Source organism: Periplaneta americana, chromosome 2 (assembly GCF_040183065.1).
Source record: "Periplaneta americana isolate PAMFEO1 chromosome 2, P.americana_PAMFEO1_priV1, whole genome shotgun sequence".
Lineage (NCBI taxonomy): Eukaryota > Metazoa > Arthropoda > Insecta > Blattodea > Blattidae > Periplaneta > Periplaneta americana.
Genome location: NC_091118.1, coordinates 132,036,010 through 132,063,552, shown reverse-complemented (window position 1 = coordinate 132,063,552; position 27,543 = coordinate 132,036,010). Strand labels below are relative to the sequence as shown.

Genomic DNA, 27,543 nt, shown 5'->3' with positions numbered 1-27,543 from the left:
CTGTCTTACAGATATATGATAGATGAATAAATATATATCATATCATATCATATCAATAGCAACGAAGAGTGCCATCCTTTCAACAGAACACGTCTCGCTAGAAACCTAGAGAAATGGATAACTTTGTTGACTAACCGGCATACATCTATTACTGAACGTAATTTTGTAAACAAGCCACGGCAATTGAAGACATACATTCTGAACATTTCAACTGATATTTTCTTACGTAATAAATAGACAAGAACATTGTTGGTGCACATTTTGAGTAACGAACGACTATGTGCAACTTTGAAGGTAAGGTTTCAAAAATCTCAAGTTAATTTTATATTTTTCTTTCAGCAAAAAACAAAGAGTTAATTAATTCCCGTTCAGAGGACAGTGGAACTGCTGTTTCCATTTAGTCCATGGACTTACTACGTTTCGTCTCCCAGTGAAATTACACAAACTTACTTAGTATGGAAAACGCGTAGCTTATGGGCATCCTCACGTCATGCTGCTGCCATTCAAATTATAGTCTCGAATAACCTCTATTTGTACCGATTTTATTCCGAGCTGGCTCCTTATTATTTGACTCATTCTATCTCTTAGGGTAACACCTACCAAGGAGCTTATAAAACACATTTGTGCTCTTTCCAACTTTCTTTTTTCTACAGTCATTAGGCTAATAGAAGTCAACATTGCATTTTACTTCCCAAACGAATTGACTCGCAGATAATTACAAAAGTAATTGTAAAAATTGTAAAAATAAAATCCGTCCAGTCGTCTAGGAAGAAGACTACATAGCCTGAGAGTTATAGTCCGTTTGGGCAGTTAATAGATTCTGCCCGCGTCAAATTTTAAACCGTAGTCAAGTGACGCGGTAATAATAGAAGAACCACACGATGCTTCAAAACTATGACAACCAGAACTTCTGCAACCGGATTAGGCTATAAGATTTCTTTTACAGAAATTAGAAGTCATTGCAAAGGTGCCAAATATAGTATAATGCGAGCTGTAGGCCTACATAAAAATACACTTATTTGAAAATCTCGAAATCGAATTCTGCGACATTACAGTAATTCCCCTTCATATTAGGCCTACGCGTAATAAAATTACGACACAGAAGCAGCAATGATGCAAGAAAACATACTGCCGTTCGACTAACAATGACAAACTAAAACTAAAACTCAGAAACATACCAAAGTTTCAATATGTCAGGCACAGTGTATCACAGGAAGTGGAAAACAGACATTATCGCTGCAGAGATTGAAGCGGCGCAATGTATTCAGCCAAAAGAATCACTCCGTTTAAGTCTGATATTGAAGATGACGTTATTCGTGGTCTCTCGGCACCAGAGCATGAAGGCTTAATGCATTATGAAGGTAAAGCTTCATTCGCTAATCCCAGTAGACTCTATTAATGAGTTACAACAGAGTGCTCACTAGAAATTCACTTGGTCAGAGCTACAAACAGATCTACGGCGCCCGCAACTTACAGAAGTAGAAATTCCAGTGGCAGTATGCTAGACACTGTAACTACCAACTTTACAACGTGCGTTAAAATAACCATATGGTGTAGCCTAGTCATGTTGCCTTACTGCTCTATGGTTTTTGTAAGAGAGAGGCGAGAAGACGAGAAAACAAGAGAACGGACGATAAAACAACGAAACGGGAGAGAAAACAAGAGAGCGGGCGATAAAACAAGAAAGTGAGCGACAAAACAATGGAACGGGCAACGAAACGAGAGCAAGGCCGACTAAACGAGAGGACGGGCGACGAAACAAAAGGACGGGCAACAAAACAGGGGGACGGACGACAAAAAGAGGGACGGGCGACAAAAAAGTTGGACGGGAGACGAAAAAGCAGGACGGGCGGCGAAAAAGGACGAAAAAAAGGGGGACAGGTGACGAATAAAGAGGACTGGCAACGAAAATAGAGGACGGACGGCGAAAACGGACGGCGAAAAAAAGAGGACGGACGACGAAAAACAGGACAAGCGACAAAACAAAGGCAGGGCGAGAAAACAGGAGAAGGACGAGACGAGATGAGACAACAAAAGGACGACAAAACAAGACAAGGGCAAGACAACAAGAGAAGGACGAGACAACGAGAAAAGGACGAGACAACAAATGGACGAGAAAAAGAGAAGGGCGAAACAACAAGAGAAGGACGAGACAACAAGAGAAGGGTAAGAATACAAGAGAAGAGCGAGACAAAAAATAATTGTCCCACCTATTAAATAAAAAGATTTTAAACACCTATTAAATAAAAAGATTTTAAAATGAAGTCAGACTGGGGATCCTCCATGCGACATTTAACATGATCCACTTTGTGCTTTACTTCACTCTCTCCAGAATTTCTTAAGATGACCCTCAGTATTCTGGGCCCAGCATATAGTTGGCTTACTAATAAAGAACGCTGGTCAAATAGGTGAGATTTACACCCTCTTTGGTCAAACCTTCACCTTCATTTCTCATAGAACAGAGCTATATAGTCTGAATCGGAGAGACCACGAATTGTAGTCGATAAAAATGGACAGACTAAAGACAGACCTAGTCATATTTTTCTTTAAAAAATTATTTTAACCACTTCCTGCCGTGTGAGCCGGTAACCTTACAGAAATTCAGTGACGTGTTGAGTCACGTCAAAATAGCAGAGGATTCACATGACGAAAACGAAATGCTTTATGGTACCATTTACTATTAGATCTATAAATACATGAACTATGAAAGTAGGGAGCTTTGTGTAGCATTCCAATGGGTCCAGAAACTCCAAAATAATGATTTATATTATGACCCCTTATCAATTGACTAAGTCCATACAAAGTAGAGTGAAGTGAGGTGGCTCTTACGTTAATTATGTTAAGAAGTGAGATATGGAACGTGGTTGATTACTGAGCTGGTGGTTCCTATCCCGCCTATTCTCATGTAAGACTGCACAGACAAGTAGGCCTAAGTAATTAATAACTTACCACCTGCGCGTTGGGGGAGTGCAGAAGTTCGTGTTTCTCCAGCTGGTCTTTGTGCAGGAAGCTAGTGTTGCACTGGGCACAGGCGTACCCCCCGCCTGGAGCACCTCCCGCTGCGGCCCCCACAGGCGTGTTAGGGGCAGGAGACCCGACAGGTGATGTGGGCTGCGACACCCCGGTCGCGCCTCCGTCGTCCCCGCCGCCGAGGTGTTGCGGGGGAGGGTGGGAAGACTCCACATGCTCCTTGAGCGCCTGGAACCCCGGATAACCTTTCTGGCACTGAGGGCACTTGATGAAGTAGTCGGATCCTATCCCTGGACCACCCGCGCCACCGCCGACATCGTCAGCGCCGGATCCTGGGGATAAGCCTTTACCCACGCCGGCTGCGGACAGAGGGACTGCGGGGGAAAAAAGAAAGAACGACGTTAATATCACTGTTTAGTCTGGCGCGTTTCTTGATTAGGTAAAAAAACTTCCAGAAAATACATAAATGAGAAACTGATATTCTCAACACCGATAAGAGTCAATGATTTTCAGTTCATAGAGGCTACCAAGTTCCAGTTTGTGAATGGCACATAAAGTACAGTAGTGGAAAAAAAAACCGGACCGACCCTGATAGCTGATTTCAGAGCCTTGCTCACTCATGAGCACGATAGACTGGTAACTAAGACTTTCGTGGTTCGAATCCAGCCTGGGAAGGAAACTTTTTTTGTTCCTTATTCAAATTTATTCCCAATACTTTTCGATTGCAGCGATATTTTACTATTTAATTAAAATATTATTCCCAGAACATTAATTTTACCAGCAATCGAAAAGTATTGGGAATAAATTTGAATAAGGAACAAAAAAAAGTTTCTTACCCAGGCAGGATTCGAACCACGAAAGTCTTAGTTACCAGTCTATCGTGCTCCGGAGTGAACAAGGCTGTGAAATCAGCTACAAAGGTCGGTCCGGTTTTTTTTTTTTTTGCAACTACTGTACATCACAATTTCCCGACACATATGGGAACAACATTTATGCTGTTGTCATCACAAGTGTAATGGTAAAATGCCTTGAATTGCCGTAGCAACATTAGCGAAACAAATGAAACAGAAGTTCCTGTGAGAACGAAGTAGCCAAACTTTTTCCTGATTTTTTAATAATCCTATTATTCGCAATAAATGGCCTTAACATGTTAAAAATATTATAGGGGTAAAATATAAATTAAGGAAAAAATTCATCTTCCGTCCAAGGGACTGAGTGTTTGTCCCTTGTCTTGTGATTGTCCTGTGATGTCTTTACGGTGGTACTGTGCCATGCTATAGTCGCGAAGCTGTTATTCCCGGCGTGACTCCTCCTCTTTACTTACGTCTTAGGAAGTGAAGGCTCTATAAAGTCTAGGTAGGTAGTATAGTTCGCCATTTTTGTTCTTTCGTTGCCGAGCTACCATACGAGGAATCTATTTGCCGCACCGTTAAACATTATCATGTCGTAGCTCCTATGATAATAAATCAAACGCACTGTAATTCAGCAAATAATTGAGCGGCAAATAACGTCTTCGTGTGCTTTCTGCGAACACCAACCAAAGAGCCAAAATGGCGGGCGATTATATTAAGTATTTATCGAGCCTTAAGAAATGAATAACGTCTTCGTCAGCGAATCACAAGACGCACACGTTTAAATGTAGCCGATCTGCAACGCGATTGGCTGCCGGAAATTAGAGCGAAGGGACTATAATTACTCGTACATGACTAGGTAGGCCCGCACTTATGAGATGTCTAGTGTGTGATTTAGTGATTCTCCTTCTCCTACCCGCAATGGCGTATAAGACAGAAAAGGAAGAGATTAAAACCAACAAAAAGGAAAGAAAGAAAGAAAATTAAGTCTCCGGTTCGCGCTATATCAGGCATTTACAGTACTTGAGAGTAAGTCACCAAAGGGAAAACTGAGATAGAACTTAAATTGAGGGGATTCGATCCGGCATCGGGACTGGAATCCGGTGTGGCTTAGTGAATAAAGCGTCAGCACGTAGAGCTGAAAGCCCGGGTTCGGGTCCAGTTTCCAGAGAGAATTTTTCTCTCGTCTATCCATCCTTTATCATTTGCAGGCTTACTGCAGAGGCTCCCATCTCAGGAATGGAATTTTTGATACTGCCAGAGTATGGCTGTCCAGGAAGATCTTCTGTCAACCACATCTAGAGGTGTTCGTAACGAACACAAATCAAATAGTGACACAAATAATAAAAGTACACAGATCTGACTCACTCTCTCGAGTTTCATATGAATTTAGGTATAAAACATAGATAGGCTATGAAACTTTATAAATGTTTGTTTTACAGCAATGTGATAAATACAAACTCATAACAACACGGTCCCGCGGAGGGCATGGATGTTTGTTCACTGTCAAACTGACATCTTGTGTTTTTTTAGGTGACGTTCATCGTTCCACCCCACGCAAGTAAAGTTTAATTAAGGCAGTCTCCTATTTTCAGTCAGCATATCTTCTATTTCTCTAGATATTCTATGAATTTATTCGGAACTTATTGGAATACGAATGACTGTCTCGAAGGAAAGATATTTCTTGCAATAATCCAGTTTGTGACAGGTTCGTCCGTCTCTTCTACTCCACTCGATACAGCAGAAGTAAAGATGATTAAAAAGACGGAATCCTGCGTCTAACAGCATCTATCAACTGCAGGTTATTTAGCGACAGAATGTTTCTAAATTCTCAGTTTGGGTTGTGGACAATATTCATTTAATATAGTTTAATGTAAACTATAAATTTTATTGGTTAGTTTATTAGCAGTCAGTCTTCGCTTACGGTATCGAATCTTTGTACTCTTCTTTAAGGGGACTTGGTAGTGATCAGAAGTCAAAAATCCTATTTTTCATTTTCTATTTAAAAAAAGTGCAAAACTTTATCTTTAAAACAATGTACATATATTGTGGGAGTATCTCAGTAGATAAGCCCTTTAAATGGCCTCTTAAATTTGGCGTCGCATGTAATCCATAGTCCCTTATTTTTTTTAATGCAGTTTTTCGTAAGTTGATATTTTTTCAAACTTAAGCGCATTTTTCTCTGAAACTACTGAATCAATTTACATGAAATTGTTTACAGTATTTTTTGCAGCCTATGTTCTACAAAGTAGACCTACTTTGTTCAAGAATAAAACCATTACACGAGGGAAAAAAATATATACGCATTGAAAAAATGGAAAAACTTGTTAATCAAAGTTCAATATTTTTCAGTTTCACTAAGGGTGAAATACTTAACTAAATTTTGCTTTAGAATGTATAATGTACATTACTTGGTATCTTGGAAGAATACAAGGTATATGAGTGAAGACTGTAGCATGTAATGTGCACATCAAGAATGAGATATATTTAGCAAAATGGGAAAAAAGGTTATTAGTTTGGGCTTTTTTTTTTTTTTTTTGCACTAGGATACGAAACTAATTAGTTGTCTTTTATACCACTGAATTCAGAATGATTGATTGTTTATTCATGGAAACTTTTATTCCACTCTGAACACTAAAAGCCTAAGGGTGAAATACTTAACTAAATTTTGCTTTAGAATTTATAATATACATTACTTGGTATCTTGGAAGAGTACAAGATATATGAGTGAAGACTGTAGCATGTAATGTGCACATCCAGAATGTGGTACATTTAGCAAAGTGGGAAAACAGGTTATCAGTTTGGGCTTTTTTTTGCACTTGAATACGAAACTAATTAGTTGTCTTTTATACCATTGAATTCAGAATGATTGATTGTTTATCCATGGAAACTTTTATTCCACTCTGAACACTAAAAGCCTAGAAATATTGAACTAAACTTTTGTACTGAAATTCTTTAATCGCAAAGACATCACTACCCACTTCCCTTAACTTGATCTAGATCTACACATCAAAATGAAGGCTAGCGGGACTGCCGTGGCGTAAGTTTAGGCACAGGATATCACATTAACGGATAAAATTTCTAGGGACGGTCATACATCGCAACAGTGATTTCCGCATAGTGTTACAAGTTACCTAAGCCGGCAAATTTTATTCCCTATTACATAAAATGTACTCGAGACTATTTATTTATTTATTTTATAAACCTATTATGTTTGTTTAGAGGTAGATTTCGAAACAAAGAATTTCTTACAGTTACTGGGTGTTATGCAGTAGAAACAATGACGCACGCAGTCTTAAGGGATAATTACATGAAAACAACAGTTCTTTCTAATAATAGAACATGACTAATGACAGCTATCAAAATTTTAATCCGGGTTAAATTTTTAAACAAGCAAACCACAGGAGGCTGCTCGATAAATGCCACAAGTCACAGCTACTGTTTAGAATGCCTACGTAAATCCTGTTCCTGCAAACCGCATCACAACTTCTTCGCCTGTGGTTTCAGCTGTAAATATTGCCTACCAAGAAGAGATAAGCAGTACAAAAAATACGATAACTCAAATAAGAACATCTGCTTGCTAAGAAGACAATTTGCGTTGTTTCATACAAGGAATAGATCGAAAATTTACGACTTTCTAGTCACCGAAGAGGTAAAAAATGTTTGACAAGGGTCAAAGACAACGAAGACACATTATGTAGTCGCCAATGATACGAGATATGAGAAGTTCTGAGGAAGTCTTTTACTTACAAGTTTCGAGAATTTTGATAATAAGACCATTACTTCCATTACACTAGGAGCAAAAGTTTATAACTGCGATAATTACAACAATAATCATAATTATTGCAGCTGACCTCTTCGCCATCGTCATAGTCAACCACGGTTGTCAGTGGCGCTGCAATGAATTCGGGCAGGCAGAGCTGTGAACTCATCCACTCTTCTATTATAACTTATGGGTAGAAATGGGATTTCTACGTGATTAAGTTACGAGAGAAGGGAGGTTATTGCTAATATCTAGGCCTACTGTCCAAACCTGTGGAGTAACGGTTAGCGCGTTTAGCCGAGAAACCAGGTGGCCCGGATTCGAGTCCCGGTCGGGGTAAGTTACCTGGTTGAGATTTTTTCCGAGGTTTTCCCCTCAACCCAATATGAGCAAATGCTGGGTAACTATCGGTGCTGGACCCAGGACTCATTTCACCGGCATTATCATCTCATTCAGACGCTAAAGATGTGCACAAAGCGTCGTAAAATAACCTACTAAAAATTTAGGCCTACTAATAATAATGAACACATTTCACTCACCGGTAATACTACACTGTACAACAACTAACCATCACCGACAAGCAAACATTCTTATAGGGACAGAGAAAAAAAGTTATTTGTATGTCAAAAGAACTCCTTATATTTATATTTTGGCTACTCGAGCGCAATTACGAGGACCATGCAGAAGGTAAGTTTTCCTGAGGCCGTTTACAAAAAGAAAACACTATTTCATCTCCACTAAGCTAGTGTGGTGAAACTGAGACACTGATCATATCTTACTAACTTGTATGCTAACTGCCTAATACAAACTTAAACTTATACAGGGACATCATTTTATTTTTACTTCAATTTTTATTGTACCTGAATTTTTTAATGTACTTCACTCCCACCCCTTCAACCGTCTTCCACACAGATCCAAGACCGCATATAGTCATAGTAGCCACAGTACGATCCAAAAATATGTTCGCATTTTCCAGTGACGAAAGAGCTTTCAATATTGAATCATTTTTGCACAGGTACTGTCGTCCATTTGCCTACGTCGTATCCCGGTTTCCCCAAACAGCTTTTATTCGCCAGCTAATGGCTGGGCTGTCTTAGCTCTTTTCTGAGAACATTAATTTCTGTTAGGAATTGGACGTCTACGTAATATTATAAAACTGTTTAAAATAACTTAAATAAAAGGGCCTCGTTAAGTAATTAACTGTCACGTGATTTCCCTCCTTTCTACGACCCTACGACATAACCACTTGGAAGGACAGTAGATAGTATGTCTGAGTAATTTTATCTTTTCGGGCAGAAGTGAAGATTGAATTTACAGTTCGTAAGGTACTCTTTTATAGTGTAGGTACAGATTTATTTTAACATGAGTTACTAGTACGAAGAAATGGTAATTGGAATTAAGTACAATATGCTATAGTGCGATAATATGCACATTAGAAATGAAGCCTGTATCGAAATGTGTTTAATATCCATATTATGATTATTTTTCAATTTAACTTCATTCTCTATATTGTACGCTAATGTGTTGTAGACAGTATAATATACACTGCATAATGAATACGTCCACAAGGACAGCTCAGTTCGTGAGTAAAAACACTCATTATTAATACTGTACTGTATTTTGATTAAACAAAAACCTAATGAAAATGATTAAACTCAAAAGCGCAATATTTCCTAGTTTACATAAATGGATGAACTACTTTTCTTCCCTCCTATACCTAGTAAAGTGATTTGTTTGTATATTACGTCAGTATCATCGAACTCCAGTCGTGGAAGGGGATAGCAAACGGCGTTGATCCAGAGGTAAAGACAAGTTAATATTAAAAATGTTAGTAAAAATAAAATGATGTCCCTGTAGAAAGAAGCGATTAAATTAATGGGTTATGTGCGTTATAGCCCGTGACTTATATGGCTTCAATTTTATTCAGTGAAGAATATGAAATCTATAGGTTCAAAGTTCATAAAACAAGAAAAAATAAAGCATTATTATTATTATTATTATTATTATTATTAAAATGCAAAATTAAGTTATGAAACTCGCAAAAGTAATATAATTGTCCGCTACAAATTAGGGAAGAAGATTTGAAATCAAATAGTAGCTAACTAAGAAGTCAAAATCTGGACTCTCCCGGTTAGATAGAACGCCTATAAATAAATCACCACAACAACATAGGCTACTTATTAACGAGTTTCTAACCGTCCCGTATTTGGCCCTAATTTTTAAGAGTCTTTCGGGTCCTATATTTTTCCTTCTCTTCGAGCATTTTTCTCCCTTATTTTGCATAATGTTAAAACCTTGATTTCGAATAGGCTATTTAATTTTTCCGTGAATGAAGATGATCCTATGATGAATTTTGTACCTCCAAAAATGCATTAAAATGTGCAGTCTTTGCCAGAAATGGGATTCAGTACTCTCAGTTTGAAATCAAATTAGCCTATATTAACATTAATAATTTGGAAAAAAAAAATGTTAAGTTTTGTTTTTAGGCAAAGTTAACAGGTAGGCCTATTAATGCTCAAAGTGTTCTCTATCATGAACTATAGACTAAGTGGATAGATGTCCGAAATGGGAACGCGACACATCTAATCAAATCGGACTTGCAAACTGCAACCAACTTCAACTATTCATGAATTAATGTTTTGTTAAAAAGGATGGAAAACTGCAACAAAGTACTTTTGATATAAACCTAACTGCCAAGAATAGAATAAGTAGTTTTTTTTAATAATTAACAGAATAATGTCACTTTTCTATGTGAAATTCTGTTGATTTCTTAGCCTCCCGTATTTTCTTAAAAAAGTTGACAACCCTATTTACAATAATTACCCTCTTCAGGGAGAATTTTCACCTCTTTTTCCAACAGCCAGAGCCGCATTGTTGCCGTTAAATATTATTTCCCTGTAAATTTTCTTTATTAAAATTTTCCATTATCACAGCCATCATCATCATCATCATCATCATCATCATCATCATCATCATCATCATCTATCTCCAGGAATTGCGTCAATTGACACGTTAGCGGAACATTCTAAGTACGCTATACTATCGCCGTTGCGTAAATCCACAACATAACACAAAGCCTACTGCAAGGAGCTAGGTAGCCTACTTCTTTTTCAGTAGGCCTAATCGAAATCGGGTCTTTTGGCTTTGTAACAAAATAGTTTATGCAACTTTTAACACAACTATGGAGCCAAGATTTCTTCTTCTTCTTCTTCTTCTTCTTCTTCTTCTTCTTCTTCTTCTTCTTCTTCGTGACTTTCAGTCTATTCGTCAGAGATTGTCACTTCATCTTTCTTTCGGTCAACCAGAGTTTTTCCTCCCATTTCTAATATTGTTCCTGCGGTAGCATACCATCCAGGAGATAATAGTTTATGCTTAACTTATTCCATTTCCGCGCGATCCAAATTTCAAATTAACTTCATACATTTTTTTTAACGTGGAACATTCAAGTGGGGACCTATTCGAGAAAAATGTCCGTTCTGTAATATTCTACGCGCATCCTGCTCCCGTCGATGCAACCCGCAACATATTACTCCTTAACGGCTGCGGCGGACCGATTCAACCCGCCAACATTGCATAAATAATACAAAGATAATAACTTAACTCTATAATGCAACATGAATAATGCCCTTTAATTTATTTCATACGCATCATAACCCACAAATATCTAAGGCCATGCAATTACACAACTACAAATCACTTAAACATTGCATGCAACTAGACCTACTTATAGAGAATCTACGAACCCCCTGTATTTTTATTATTTCGACGATGTTTCTCTATAAGTACATCAGTTAACTTAAGCATTAAAAATATATTGTTTCTAATAGTACTTTGTAGCTAAGACGTTCCAGAATTTACGAGTGAAATATGCAAAATGAAAACTGTTCAATAATGGCTATAAAAGTAGGCCTATGTAACACAGCGCATATTGGTTACGTAGGCCTATAGATATACTTAGATATAAGTAAGATATATTTTTCTACGATGTAGTTTACAATTGTCTTTTCCATTGCCATTGTGAATATGTGATTTATTCAAAATGTGTGAAATGGTCGCACGAACGTCTCTAGAACCCAGCACAAATCGCAACGTGCGTTGTCCGACTCCTCAATATTTGAAACTGTGCTTACGACCGCAGGAGCGAATAACAATAATAATGACTATGATGATAATGATGGTGATGATGATGATGATGATGATGATGATAATAATAATAATAATAATAATAATAATAATAATAATAATAATATGGGTTGTAATGCTATACCTTATGAGTAATGAATGACATTTCTTGATTCCTAATAACAATATAATAACAATAACGAAGCAGTTCTCCTTATCCATTACTAAGCTTATCCTAGCAAGCCTCTTTCTTGTAGTCTACTGCTTCGCATAGGTCTTACTTTCTCCACGATTTGCTTCGTTTCACTTGCTTGTTTCCTCCATTTAGATAGGTACCTATCTACCAATTCAAAGCACCTTTTCTTTTTGGTACAACACAATGTTTTTTTTTATTCTCTGTGTATGACCATTCCATCTTAATTGCTTTCTTTGAATATAATCAACTATACACGTATTGTACTATTTTTATATGCATCCTTACTTGAGTAACAGTTTCTAAAGTTTTCCTTTCTTGACATCCTGGCTGGCCTTATTAGTAAAGAATCAGTTTCAGCTGCCATCAAATTAGACTCCCCCCCCCAAAAGTTGTTATATTTCAAAATTAGCAAATAGGCTACTGTAAGTTGTAATAACCTATACCATTTGTTTTAATTTTCACATGCTTGTCCCACACCTTGCTATTCACAAATCGTGAAATTGAACATTTGCTCATTAAACATATTTTCGTTCATTTATTCGTTCTCCGTTTATTATTTTCCTTTTCATTAATTGTTTATTATTTTCCTTTCATTAATTAATCTGTTTTTCATTGTTATGCCAATTTTCCTTTTGGATGCCATAGCAAACAATTATTGCTGTAGTAGGACTATTATTCAATTTCTAATTTATTAAATTCGTGTTCCACTTATTAATCCGTTTTCCATTTACCAATTTAATTTTATTAATTCATTTGTTTTTCATTTCCTTTATTTAAATTTTACTTTTAAAGTCAAGAAGCACTGCTACATTAACGTAGGCATATTAATACCTATCACTTTTAGTTTTAAAGTCAAGAAACAGTGCTACAATATTAATCAGTTTTTTTTTTTTTTTTTTGAAATCAGTTCCTCATTACTTGAAAATCCGTTCCCCATTTATTAAAATCTTTTTCCTATGCATTACCTTGCTCAATTTTCCAATTTTAATCTCGTTTAGCTTGTTTTCACGGCCGGGTAGCTTAGTTGGTAGAGCAGCTGGCTACGGACTGGAAGGTCCGGAGTTCGATCCCAGGTGGTGACAGGATTTTTTCTCGTTGCCAAACTTTCAGAACGGCCCCGAGGTTCACTCAGCCTCCTATAAAACTGAGTACCGGGTCTTTCCCGGGGGTAAAAGGCGGTTAGAGCGTGGTGCCGACCACACCACCTCATTCTAGTGCCGAGGTCATGGAAAGCATGGGGCTCTACCTCCATGCCCCCCAAGTGCCTTCATGGCATGTTACGGGGATACCTTTACCTTTACCTTTAGCTTGTTTTCATTGATTCATTTGCTCCTCATTAAATTATTAGGCTTATATTAACTTTCCTCTCCAATGGTAGGTATGTAAGAAACTTATTGCTACGGCAACAATACTCCTTGTCTAGCGACTGCTTGTGTTATAAATATTTATGTTGTTAGGACCTAACGTCGAGTGGAATTGGTGGTTATATTGACTGTAGCACAACTGAAAAAAAAAAAAAAAAAAAAACTGAGACACCAAGGACAATATGAATCGAAAAGTTTGAAAACCCAGAAAGTTTGGCATAAACCTAACGGGATAAAACCAATAGGCCTATTGTCAGTAGTTTTCCTGTGAAATTAGAACAGTATTCTGACCCGCTGTGTTCCTCGTAACTGCAACATTGGGAACTCCGCGGGCTGTCTAAATTCAGATTCCGTGAGGAGACATTCCAAGCGCGGGAGAGGCAAAGCGTACTTCAGGTGCGGTCTATAAAATCTATATTGCTGAGGTCTTACGCGGAACCTAGTCGATGAGGAAAACCCGCGTTAAATCCGACTGCGGTATCGTAAAATGCACTTGTCAACCCAGAGTCACCGCATATTTGCGCGGAAGTTTTGCACTGACCATCTTGCAGCGTCACAGCATCGTCCTGAAGTTTACAAAGCCAAGCCGATTCCGATTTTTTGTGGTCATTTGCTACTGCCGACTATTCCATAAAAGTATGGAGTTGTGACTTTAAACTTACAAATAAAAGGTCTTCCGAAGCATAAAGTTATTTTTTATTATTATTTTAGTAGGTTATTTTACGACGCTTTATCAACAGCTTAGGTTATTTAGCGTCTGAATGAGATGAATGTGATAATGCCAGTGAAATGAGTCCGGGATTCAATACCGAAAGTTACCCAGCATTTGCTCATATTGGGTTGAGGGAAAATCCCGAAAAAAACCTCAACCAGGTAACTTGCCCCGAACGGGAATCGAACCCGGGCCACCTGGTTTCGCGGCTAGACGCGCTAACCGAGCATGAAGTTACATTTTTCAGTTAATAAAATAGGACTACGCCATATAAAAATATTTTATAGGCAAATACGTTGGACTAGGCTATCTGTAATGAATTCATAACTGATTTATAGAATTACGTTCCAAATAACTCAAAATAATAGTTTCATGATATGCAAAGTATGTAAGTAATTTAGCTGTGTCTATGGTTAGGTGCTATGGTCTTCCGTGTAGACGGTCCAGGTTAGATTCCCGGTCTGGTTTTGATAAAATTTACATTGGAGAAAGCGGACGTTGCAGAGAAGTTTTCCTGGCGTACTTCCTTTTCCCTTTTTCATTTCACTAAAACACTCCCGCTCCCTCATTTCATCTATCATCGGTAATAGTTAAAAATAGACTAGAGTGAAGACTTGGAGTAGGATTAATACGGATTTCCGATGCTGTCATTGATTTAGGACTTCGACCACAGGTTTATCAGGTCTGGAAATGTACAGTAGTTGCAAAAAAAACCAGACCGACCCTTGTAGCTGATTTCAGAGCCTTGTTCACTCCAGAGCACGATGGACTGGTAACTAAGACTTTCGTGGTTCGAATCCTGCCTGGGAAGGAAACTGTTCCTTATTCAAATTTATTCCCAATACTTTTCGAATGCAGAGATATTTTACTACTTAATTAATTTATTATTCCCAGAATATGAATTTTACCAGCAATTGAAAAGTATTGGGAATGAATTTGAATAAGGAACAAAAAAAAAGTTTCTTTTCCAGACAGGATTCGAACCACGAAAGTCTTAGTTACCAGTCTATCGTGCTCTGGAATGAACAAGGCTCTGAAATCAGCTACAAGGGTCGGTTCGGTTTTTTTTTTTCTGTACCTGGCTCTGTCAGGACTAAAACAGGATGGCCTGCCTTTAGGCATCGAATTCATGAATGCATCCAGATCACATGTCGGACTTTGAACAATCATAGCATGGTTTGCAAAAAAAAGTTTGGTTAACAATTAAAAAAGAATGAAGGAGCATAAATCTGGTTTCAAGTGCATACCAGGTTAAACGTTATAGGCCTACTGCAGAACAAGAGACTAAATAAATATAGAAGACAAAGATTAATGTTAACAACAGAATAAGTTCCCCATTAAGTTAATGTACATTAAAATAAAGACTCGCGAACTAGAGACATTTAGGCCCTAACTGTCGAAAATAGATTAAGATTACCGACCAAAAAGAGTAATACAACAACGTCCTAAAAATGTTGGAATGATCAGCTTTCATCTGGTAACTAAATGGACAAATTTGGTGTAACCCTGATGCTAGGTCTACTGATAGTGACAGTGAATAATTGACGTCCATTCACTTATATTTATGATAATACAGTTGTATTTATTGTCGTCCTGGTTTATACTCCATGTAGGCTATTAAAATTTTAGCAATAAATATCCTTCAAACGATGCTACATTTTCTACTTATTCCACGTGTTGAGATTTTTTATTGCAGCTTCCTCTGGATATCTTTCCTCCTTTTTCTCACTTTTTTCCTTCCCTTCCAACCGCCATCGGCGGGGACTCCTCGCTTGTTTGACCTCAAGCAACCTCTTCTGAGAGTAACGCTCCAAAACTGTAGATTACAGTCATCTTCGACGTTGTGGTCCAAAAGGATCTACGTTACAGCAAGGCGATTATGATGATTATGATGATGATGATGGTTGATGGTTAATGAGTAAATGCTGAACTGCTGCCACTTGCCAGAGAAAACAGAAACTTTGGAAATCTCTTGTTATCCATTCGTTCTATATTTTGGCTTCTTAAACCGACAGTTATTCAAATATGGTCTTTAACTTGAAGTATCCACAAAGAAAGTGATTTACGCCTGTTTTACTCTAAACATTAAGAGCTGATACAGAGAACAAACCGCTCCACACTCGTTTCTTAAAACGGAAACTCCATATTTCGTAAGAAGTTAATTGGAATCGTAAACAAGGTCAGACGAGGGTCAGGTGACGGGAAAATGAGGTGTGGATAAGAAGGAGAAGGGAGGGGGAGAAGGACTGCGTACATAAAATGTGAAGTGAATGCACATCACTGTACAAGTATGCTAATGAGTAAAGATTTCCTCGAATAGTGGTAGACCGCATGACACGTCACATACAGACTTCACGTCGACCGATGAACAATTACCGCTGTGTGCCTGTAGAGGTACACCGATGACTTATCAGAAACCACGCATTCCACAACGAACAACCTCACGGGAACTTCCAGGAAAGAAAAGCTACAAAAAAAACTGCTTCTGAAGGATGGAACTGACGCTTATGGTTCTCTTTCTCCGCGTCTGGTACAGCGGAAATAACCAATGAGTGGTTTGCTCCCAAGTGACGTCATACAAAACTGAATAGAAGTAGAAGCATCCATTATTGATCTGATTTCCAGTGATGAATCATAATTGCCGAGGAACTTTATTCTGAATCTCACCTATTGCACAAGGTTTACATCAAGTTATTTAATCCCCTCATTTGTACAGAATACGAGAATTTACTAAATTCGAATATAAATAACAGTATTTCAATCTTCCCGCACAACAATCAATGTATAAATATAATTTTTTGTCATTTTTATACCTGTAATTGTGTTTCAAAAGTCTGCCGACAGAGTGTGATGAGATCCAGTCTCTAGCGCCAACGTACGGCAATCGTGCGAACCAACACTTACTTCAGAAGTGAAGGGAGACAATGTACAGTAAGTCTTTGCTTCCTGCTGTTGACGTTTCGAAACAGAATTCAAATGTCTCTCTGAAGTAGTCACTAACATCAAGTCATACAAAAATCGAAGAGTAGCAAAGTATTTAAACTCTTTTTCTAGAAATGATGACAGGTTAATGCACCTTACTGTAAATTATAACGTAGGCTAAATAAATAACATAATAATAATAATAATAATAATAATAATAATAATAATAATATAATAATAATAATAATAATAATAATAATAATAATAATAATAATAATAATTTTATTTAGTATTGCTTAGGGCCATTCCAAAAAATTTTTAAACAAGTATTTCATTAATTAACAAAAAATAAAAAGTAAAAAGAGAAAAAGAAAAACACAGATACTTTATATTGCCTCTCTAAACAATGAATTATAACTTCAATTTCAGTTGTGTTCCATTTAAATTATTTTGATTAGTTTGCATTTCGCTGTAAATAACCGACTGCTAGACTATTAATTTAATACAATCTTAGCCAACCAGATTACTAATTACGGCAGCGGCGAAATCGGTAGAGGTAGTTAGTAGCCTATTTGAATGTAATGAAATCTGGAATTAATACTGTCACGGTAGCCAACATTACAAAGGCAATTTAGCAATGATAAGTAATTAATAATTCATTTACACTTCAGTGCATAAGAATGCAACGGAATACAGCAACCACCTCTACAGATTTCGCAGCAGCCATTTTATCAATAACTGATTTGAGTGAGGTTACCGGTATCAAAATTATCCATTTCAGTCGATGTTATAACTAATTTTGTTCCAGTGACTGCAACCTAAGAACTAGACTTTAGCCTATATGACATAAGTTATGTCGAAAGTAAGTTAATTGATTTTTGCCATTTTCCACAGAACACATACAAGTTTCAAATTCATTTTTGTAGTAGGCCTAAGACTACGATCTTTAACATGGAAGTTATTATTATTATTATTATTATTATTATTATTATTATTATTATTATTATTATTATTATTATTATTATTAGACCCCTATTATTGTCTTCTGAGCTTTGATGATTTTGGTGGGTTCCTTTTGCCATATATTACGAGTACAACATGTAGGTACATTTTGAGGTAAGATTGGAGAACACTTAAGGGGTTAGGTACAGCTTACAGCAGTAAAATTTTTAGAAATACTAAACATTTTTCCTCCATTACTGTATCTTGTACAATAATGAAAATTGGTATGTGTAAAACATTGTTCTTCTGCTACATGAAAAAAAAAAAAAAAAAAAATACGATAAAAAAAATTTCAAAACTCAAAATGGTGGCAGTTCATTGTACAGTGATGAAGTGTTTCCCACATAACTCATAAACCTTTTAAATGTTTCATGTTTTCTCTCTTTTATTTTATTCCTTACAATACCATGCTCCTTCAACTACATTCCTTAATAAATAATATATATTTTTATTTTGTGTTCGAAGAAAATACTGACATTTGACCATTTTTAAAATGAATTTATTTTTTATCAGGCAATCTATCAAAGGTAGAGAAGTGATCTTGCATCATACAGTAGATACGATATGCATAAATACACACAAAGAATTTCTTCACAGAACGTTGGATAGTTTATGAGTTATGTGTGAAACGCTTAATCGCCGCGCAGTGAACTGAATTTTGAAAAAAAAAAAAAAATTAATCGTAAAAATATTTTTTTCATGTATCAGAAGGATAATGTTTTACATATGTTTTTAACTTATTCATGAACTAAGGAAATATTAGGCTGTAAAATAATAATAATAATAATAATAATAATAATAATAATAATAATAATAATAATAATAATAATGTTCGGAATCGTTCATAGTTAATTTATTTTCATAGTAACTATAATTTTGCTGCCAATTTACTCCGTCTTTTTAAAGCCTGCTTTCTTTTATGAACTTACGGCAAGAAGTAGGCTATTGCAAAACCACAGATTACAAAGTGACTGAATCTGAAATTAATATGCAACAGTTCGCTTCGTCTGTATGTAAGTGAATTCCAGGAACAAGGACAAGGATAACAAGGATTAACGGCAGACTCTACAACAGGTAAGACCGGACTTGTATACTGTAACCACGCCTGAATTTCATGCTCCGCCCATTTTTACACCTGAGTTGAAGATATCGATTTGCCGGTCAGGTGGTTTATTAAGCTCCGCCCATGACGTCACGGCGTGGGTGTGGATATACTGCTGACCTGTTACCTGTGAGTCATCCGCTATTGGTTACAGTACACGATAAGGTAACCTGCTATTGGACATGAAACATCAATGGGACAGGAGGTTCAAGAAGTAAATCTCCATGAACATTAACTAACGTTTAAAATGTTTTGCTTTTAAACTTTCAAAGCTTAAGTAATTTTAAAAATTCAGGCAAGATTTATTTCCTTCTGATCTGAATCGCATAATAGATATTTACAATACAAATGGGATAAGAACATTATTAATATATGCATGTAATCACATAAGTATATTAATGGGGCGTTATCACATATGGATTGTACAATGTTTTATCTACACCCGTTCAAACAAAAAGAGTAAGCAAAAAGAGAATCAGAAATTTGAAACTAACTATAGACTATACGTAGCATTTGAAATAAAGTATAGTGACGCTATAGGTCTAATCTACGACAACCACAAAAGTTTGTTTTACTGCAAATTTGTAATTTGTAAGTTTTAAGATGAGTGATTCTGAAAGTTTGTCTTCAGATATTGAAGAGCAAGCTTTAAAAACCACAACAGTAAAGAATCTTTTATTAATATCTACAACAGGCCTACATAGATAAGATTTTTACATTGTAATATTATGTTATAATTAGTTTCAATACATTTTGAAATATATTTGAAGCTATCACTCATTCCTGAAAACGAGTGGGATAAGAAAAACGAGTGTGATAAAGAACTTCTTATCCCACTTAAAATGAATGGGATAATAGGCCTACACTATTACGTTACGGGTGTAGATAAAGATAGAAAACATCAAGTTAAACCTTTCCGTGTTCATAATAGATTTCGAATAAGGTGAATTGTATGCCCATGATTAGAATTTGGAGAGTTGCATATAATAACAGACCTACCAGTTAGAACAGAATTAGCCTACACTATGATAGTCCTACTGGTAGGTAACTGCGACAGGCCTAATACTAGTTACGAAAATGTCAAATAGGCCTAATATAAAATTTGATTCATATTCGGCCTATTATTACTTTACTATTATTATTATTATTATTATTATTATTATTATTATTATTATTATTATTATTATTATTAGCACCATCATCGTCCCAAATATGTAGGGTTTAGGCCTATGCCATTTTTATAAAGATAAAAGTAATCCCTTTAGACGCCATGAAGGCGCGTCGGGGCATGAAGGTAAAGCTCTATACTTTCATAACCTCGGCACTAGAATGAATGTGATCGGTACCATGGGAAGGGCCCAAAATCCTGCAACCGCCAGGGATTGAATCCGGAACCTTCCAATATCCGTATCCTTTTGCTCTAACAATAAATTGGGTTACCGTCTTATTTTTTTAGTAGATATTTGCAAAGGAACATTCTAGGTTTGTGAAAACAGGCCTACTTCTTTCGAATTAGATGTTGTAGGTCTAGTAGTAATAGTGGTAATAATAATAATAATAATAATAATAATAATAATAATAATAATAATAATAATAATAATAATAATAATAATAACAACAATAACAATAATAATTAATACTAATAATACTATTAATAATAATAATAGTTGATGAAGCCTGCAAAAAGAAGCAGGAATAGGCCTACATGGTAAAATTAATAGTAGGCCTAGTTCATGACTATTTTTAAACCTAACCCATTCAGCTCTTAACAGACTACATGAATTATGCCTAGAGTTAAAAGATTCTCATTAAGTAATGTTTTGATATTAAATAGGGGAAAATATTCTCATTAAGTAATGTTTTGATATTAAATAGGATAGGCCTAACAAAAACTAAAAGCCTAACTTATAGTTCAATATTTTACTCTACGTAACAAAACTAATAGGCTTACCAGTAGGAAAGCAGAGATGATGATTATGATCAATTAATAATAATAATAATAATAATAATAATAATAATAATAATAATAATAATAAATTTGTACGCATTTGCTCAATTTACAAATGTTTACAATTGTGTTCGAAAACTCTATTTCTGTAATTGGAGTGTCGAGATGACTTGAATCACTTCAGTTATAAATACGTAACAAAACTAATAGGCTTACCAGTAGGATAGCAGTGATGATTATGATCAATTAATAATAATAATAATAATAATAATAATAATAATAATAATAATAATAATTTGTTTGCATTTACTCAATTTACAAATGTTTAGAATTGTGTTCGTAAACTCTATTTCTGCAATTGGAGTGTCGAGATGACTTGAGTCACTTCAGTTATAAATACGATACGGGCTCAGGGTTAAGGGGCAATGCGAGGGTTTCACACACGTGTCTTCTATATAAAGGCGTTAGAACTCTAGCAGCAAACAACATAAGAGACAAAAAACAGCCACTAGTAACATCAGATGTTTTATCTCTTGCGTGTTTCGTTAAGAGATGGAAGTCGAAGGCCTCCCGCCCCTGGTGGTAGTGGTGGTAAGGCTCAGGGGTTAACTAACGTAAAAGGTCAACACGAAGGGTTTAACTACAAAGAGTATGCCCCTTGTTGCAGGAGCAATGGGTCGTTCTTTTATTTTATAAAACCATCATTGAGAACACACATCATGTATGTCGTCGTAATCAACGCTGCCATCTATTACTATGGTCTTCAACAACTCTATGGCTCACAATGACTCACGATTTTTATCTTTCTTATATAAAAAAATGAATATTACGCTTTTCTTGGAACATCAAAGTTACGCCGCCATGATAGATAATTAACAGGTCATTGTTTTCGTTTTGTAGCTTTTTCCTCCCCTCCATTATTGGAAGACCTTCGCGTTTGTCTGCTTCAGTTCAGAGGAATCTTGGATTAGGTTCACATCTTACACTCCTGTCTTGTTGTACGTACAATAAACTGAGTTTAAGGCATATAAAAACGCCGAATCAATTATTGCAATACAGTCCATACTGTAAGGATCAATTATATTTTCTCGAAGAGAAGAAAAATCTTTAGAAACTTATTCTGAAATTTTGGTCTAAGGGATTCAATAAACCAAATTACTTTTCCGAGTGATAATATTCTTCTATAATCTCAATATTTGCTTATGTCGTCCCCGACATTCTAATGATTATCATGTTTGCCATGTGTGTCGAGATTCGCGGCTTCAAATCTTGTCGTGGGTGATAGATTTCTAAGGGCGGTAAATCCTATTCTTGACATGATTTCCTTCTGAAGAGAAGGCTGAGGATTTAATGTCGTGAATTGTCTGTAAACTTATTATTATTATTGTTATAATAATAATAATATTATTGTTATAATAATAATAATAATAATAATAATAATAATAATAATAATAATAATAATAATAATAATAATGTTTATAGGACACCCTTGCAGCCTAGGCCTACGAAAGTTGATAAAAGCAAACGGTTATTAGTGTCTGTTTATGTAAAACAGTAACATATTAAATAACAAAAACGTTACACATTCTTCAGATGTAGGAGATCTAGGATGTAAAATAATTTTGATCCTATAGTCCCGTCGCTCTTATTTCCAGCAGCCAATCACGTTGCAGGCCGGCTCCATTTACACGTGTGCGTCTTGTCATTCGCTGCTGGTGACGTAATGCAATTCCTAAGGCTCGATAAACACTTAAGCCCAACATAACCGCCCACCATTTTGGTACTTTCGTTGGCGTTCGCAGAAAGCACACGAGGACGTTATTTGCCGTTCAATTATTTGCTCAATTACAGTGCGTTTGATTCATTATTATAGGAGCTACGACATGATAATGTTTAACGGTACGGCAAATAGATTCTTCGTCTAATAGCTCGGCAACGAAAGAACAAAAATGGCGAACGATACTACCTACCTAGACTTTATAGAGCCTTCACTTCCTAAGGCGTATGCAAAGAGGAGAAAATAACAGCGACGCGACTATAAATGAGTGAACTCCAAGCAAAATAATAGACTATCAGCCGTCTTACCCTTATCAAAGTTCGATTTTACAATAGGTAGGCCTAGTTCAGAGAACGAATAGATTCGAACGAGACTATTGTCCTTCGCTCTTCACAAACCCACGTTCCACCCGTCGCCGACCATATAGGTCACAGGTCGTAGGCTACATCTTTGCAGGATGCATCCGAAATAAGTGAACTGAAACATATTGTTCGAATACGTACAGCACACTGCAAATACTTAACTGCAAAGAGTCTCTGTAAACAACCAACTTCAGAACGCAACGCAACTTATTTATCGTTGTTTATAGCTACGATCTTAATAATTTCGAGGAAGTAATATGTACAAAATTGTATTAGGCCTATGTAAGATCTGCCAATATTTCTTCTCGTAATTTCTTATAATATTCTAGCATCGGGAGTAACGAATTTCATCTCCCCGTCTCAGATGTGGAATTCTGCACTGAAAGACTTCTCTCGAATTCATTTCTACAATTAATTATATTAGGTTTACTGTTCAGTCAATACTTAGGTCTATCACTTAAAACAATGAATTATATCATTGAGTACAAAAATATATTTTATTTTACGACGAGCGCTTTGGCCTTACGGTATCATCAGGTCTCATCTGAACATGACGAAAACACAGTGTAGAATATCTGATTGACAACTTACAAAATGCATGAATTGTGCCATTACGACAAAAACTAGAAACTCAAATGAGTTTTTTAAGGAACATTTCAGCGTGCATATATGATTTTTTTAAAGTATTTGTACATCATTGTCTAAGCTTAATATGGAAAACTAGAATTACAAAATATTATGTACAATAGATGTGTCTTAATTATAAAACAGTTAAAATGCAATTAAAAACAGTTGAACATAAGTTGAATGAATTGATTGTACATAGGCCTATTTGTTAATATTACATCTGTGATATGTTGACAAATACTAACAGTTGTCAAATCAAAGATTTTGAAATATGTAATTAGATGCCGTAAGGTGAAAGCGCTCGTCGTAAAATAAAATAAATATATTTTTATACTCGACGATATAATTGTTGTAAGTATTGACTGAACAGTAAACCTAATATAATTGATTCATTGGTATACAACAATGTCTGTCAAATCATTTCTAGAAGTTAAAGTTAAATTGTTACAGCACTTTGCTTTGCCAATCATTTCATTTCGGTTGTTGTTTAACGACGCTGTATAAACTGCTAGATAATTTAGCGTTTATAAAATCGGTGACAGCAAGATGGTATTTGGCGAGATGAGGCCGAGGATTCGCTATGTGTGATTACCTGACACTAGCTTTACGGTTGGGGAAAACCTCGGAAAGAACCAATCGGGTAATCAGCCTAAATGGGAATCGAACCCAAGCGTAAGCGCAGCCCTGGATCAGCAGGCAAAAGCGCTTGGTCCTTTCCAATCAGGCCGCTTCTCTTGTAAGAAAATACAGACAACGTTAAATTAAAGGTTGTCATTTCTCACACTCTCTCTTGTCAGTCAATTATCTACAGACTATCAAGAAGTATCAAGAAGTATGGGTTGTGTTAGTACTTGTGAAACGACCACCGACTGCTAGCGATACCCAAAAATGAGCGTATATGAATAATAAATAATAATATATGTATTTTATGAGGGCATTACGCTTGATCAGAAAGGATCACCTTCTAACCACTACTCCTGTCTAAATTTAAATTACATGAGGCTTAGACAGGTAACATACTACATCGGACATTCTGACTCGGACAGAACGGTTTTGTCTCGGATCGTTCGATGTGACGGTGATTACACGCATCCTTCTGCAATATGCTGCAGTATCATAAGAATGAGTGTAACCACTAATCACCGTCACATCGAAATGTCTGAGACAAAACCGTGCTGTCCGAGACAATGTTCGATGCAGCATGCTGCAGGCCTTAGTGTTTTCTTCAACGAACGGTAACTTTAGGGAAGGACTACGAGAAGAAAGTCTGAGTTGGCTACTGACAGGCCTATGGAGAAATTTGTAACTTTACTAACGATCTGTAATAGTTTCCTTATAAACATACTCCAGAATATTGAATATGAAGATAAAATAGTCTATAATTTGGAACAGAGGGCTGTAGATTGAAACCCATATCTACCAAAATACTTATCCGGGTCGGGGGTACTGAAAACTTTATGCGAAAATCAATTTTGCAATGCATTCCCCATAGTTATTAACTTACTTAAATACAATTAGTCCCAGTTTTCTATTTCTTTTCAAACGTTAAGGCCTGTTTCAGGGACTTCCATGGGTTATATTTCCTCACAGGATCTTTTCAACTCCTAGAAATTCTATAAGTCTGTGGCTATTTTAAATATCTTAGATCTATGTAACATAACTGCAGTAAAACACTACTTTTTAACAGGTAGCATGTTCAAGTTAAAACTTCTTACTAGTTCGGCTGTATTCATATTCACTCATGTATGTAAAACTTCACAGACTTGCATCATGTTGTGAAATGTTATGTAAACATCAGATTACAATTTTATGCATTCTTGAGTCCATCATATGAGTAAGATGGATTTACCGTGCACCCGTGTTAGAACTAAGGAATTAAAACTGAAGTACCTCGTTCTATATTTATGCTTAGCAAGATAAGTGGAATTCGCTATGAAAAAATGCGACTAAAATGTTACTGCATTCGAGGACGGACCCTCAAATCACAGTTTCATCCTCAGTGGTCCAATAGCAACCGTGCTAACCACTGGATCCAAGGTTTAGGTGTTCAAACCCAGCTGATGATTTATTCTTTCCCCTTTTAAAATAGGTTTGCCGTCTTCAGTTTAAATTTTTCTCTGTCGTTCCAATCCAATCTTGGTCTTTCACTTTTGTTTCTACCTGGCAATGGCCATTGGAATATAGGCTATAGTCTATTTTTGATTAGGCTATACATGACCATGTCATTTAGGCTAAGGGTTTTATTTTAAAATTTGTTTTACAATGGATATTGTGATAGGCCTATTCATTTCCTTCCAAAATAATCCATTTTTTGTTTTGTCTTAAATTCTAAGGTAATCAAAGTCTACTGTCTTTGTCTTTGTGAATCAGTTAGGGCTTTATTCATAGACATTCTTAGCGCGGCCTTCCGGTGGATGATCAGCGAACTAACGTTTATCGTATTCATAAACCAGTGTTAGCGACATGATATGATATGAATCCTGTACAAGTAATCAGTCGATAGTCGGGGCTAGTTTAGCACGCTCGTAGCGCGGGCTAGCGAAATGTCTATTCATAGCACCCTTAATGACTAAGTTTCATTACCATATACGCCTGAAAGAATATCCTATAGGTCTATTAGGCCTATACTTACATAAATTCTACATTTTGTTTCTTTTTTATATTCCTGTTTCAGATAATACCACGTAAAGATTTGGTTGCATGTTTTGCGAAAGCAATTTTCGTCTGTATTAGAGCCTAAATGATTCACATCTTCTATTATAGGACCTACATCTTATTGGGAGGTAGGTCAGGGTTTAAACTAGAAAATAAATAATTATCGAAAAAATGCACAAATGAAAAATTATATTTGTGCAAATTGCAAAATGCTTAAACTTATGCAATATTATAAATAATTGTGCAGAAAGTTAAAATTAATAAAGTATGCAGAAACAAAAAAGTTAAGTTATGTAATTTGTTTCTTGGAGTTTTATTACTTTCAATCCATCTTATTACACTCTAGACATATTTATGTCAGTAAATCATTAGACGTTGGTATGTTTAGAATCAATTACTGCTGAATTTACATCACATTAAAATACGTTATTTAATGAGCACTCTAAACATTGAAATTCTTTACTAGTATACCTTTCAAGATTTATTGTTAGCAGAATGCTAACTCTTTTTACTGAAAGGTGGTTTCTAATTCCAGTCTTTACAAGATTTATGCAACTAAATCCTCACTCACAATTCACAGAATGCGATGGAATTATATAAATCAATTAGAAGAATTTGTTCACTCAACTTACATGAATTGCATCAATTCTTTGAAATCAATTCCTGAACATCTATTGCTCAATATCTTTTTGAACATTACCCATGTCATTAGCATTTCATTTAAATTCAGATTAGTTCAAACACATCTCTGATTTCATTTTCTCCATTACCATCTTCTGAAGTCTAATGTGGTCGTCGCATTTTTTAACATTTACATTCAAAGTTTGTTGCATTTTTAGAAGTCAAATAGCAAAATGCGACTGTGGCTTAAACCCTGAGTTAGGTACGCATATAGGTTATTGTTTCTTTTCTATAGGCCTATTTATATTCAAATGCCATTTTTAATATTCTTCTACGAGTTTATTTGGCATATAAGCTTAGACGTAGACCATGTCATCTTCATCTCCTGCAAATATTAGCCTATTTTGTAAACCGCAAACAATAGTGATGATTTCAAAAGGCGATAAAATTCTTAAAATGGCCCCTCTAATGGGGGAAGTAAAGTTAAGATTTAAGACACGTAAAACAACACTTTCTGATTAAGGGATTCTGGCAAAATGTCGACCATTA

General features: G+C 36.0%; 1 protein-coding gene across 1 annotated transcript in view; it reads right to left on the bottom strand.

Annotated features, from left to right (window-relative positions):
- The window catches only part of zfh1 (Zn finger homeodomain 1), a 105,533-nt gene that overhangs the window by 62,054 nt on the left and 15,936 nt on the right, over positions 1 to 27,543 (bottom strand). The window contains exon 2 of the mRNA XM_069818443.1: positions 2,950 to 3,344. Coding sequence (XP_069674544.1) covers positions 2,950 to 3,344 — 395 coding nt within the window. The remainder of the gene's footprint in view (positions 1 to 2,949; positions 3,345 to 27,543) is intronic.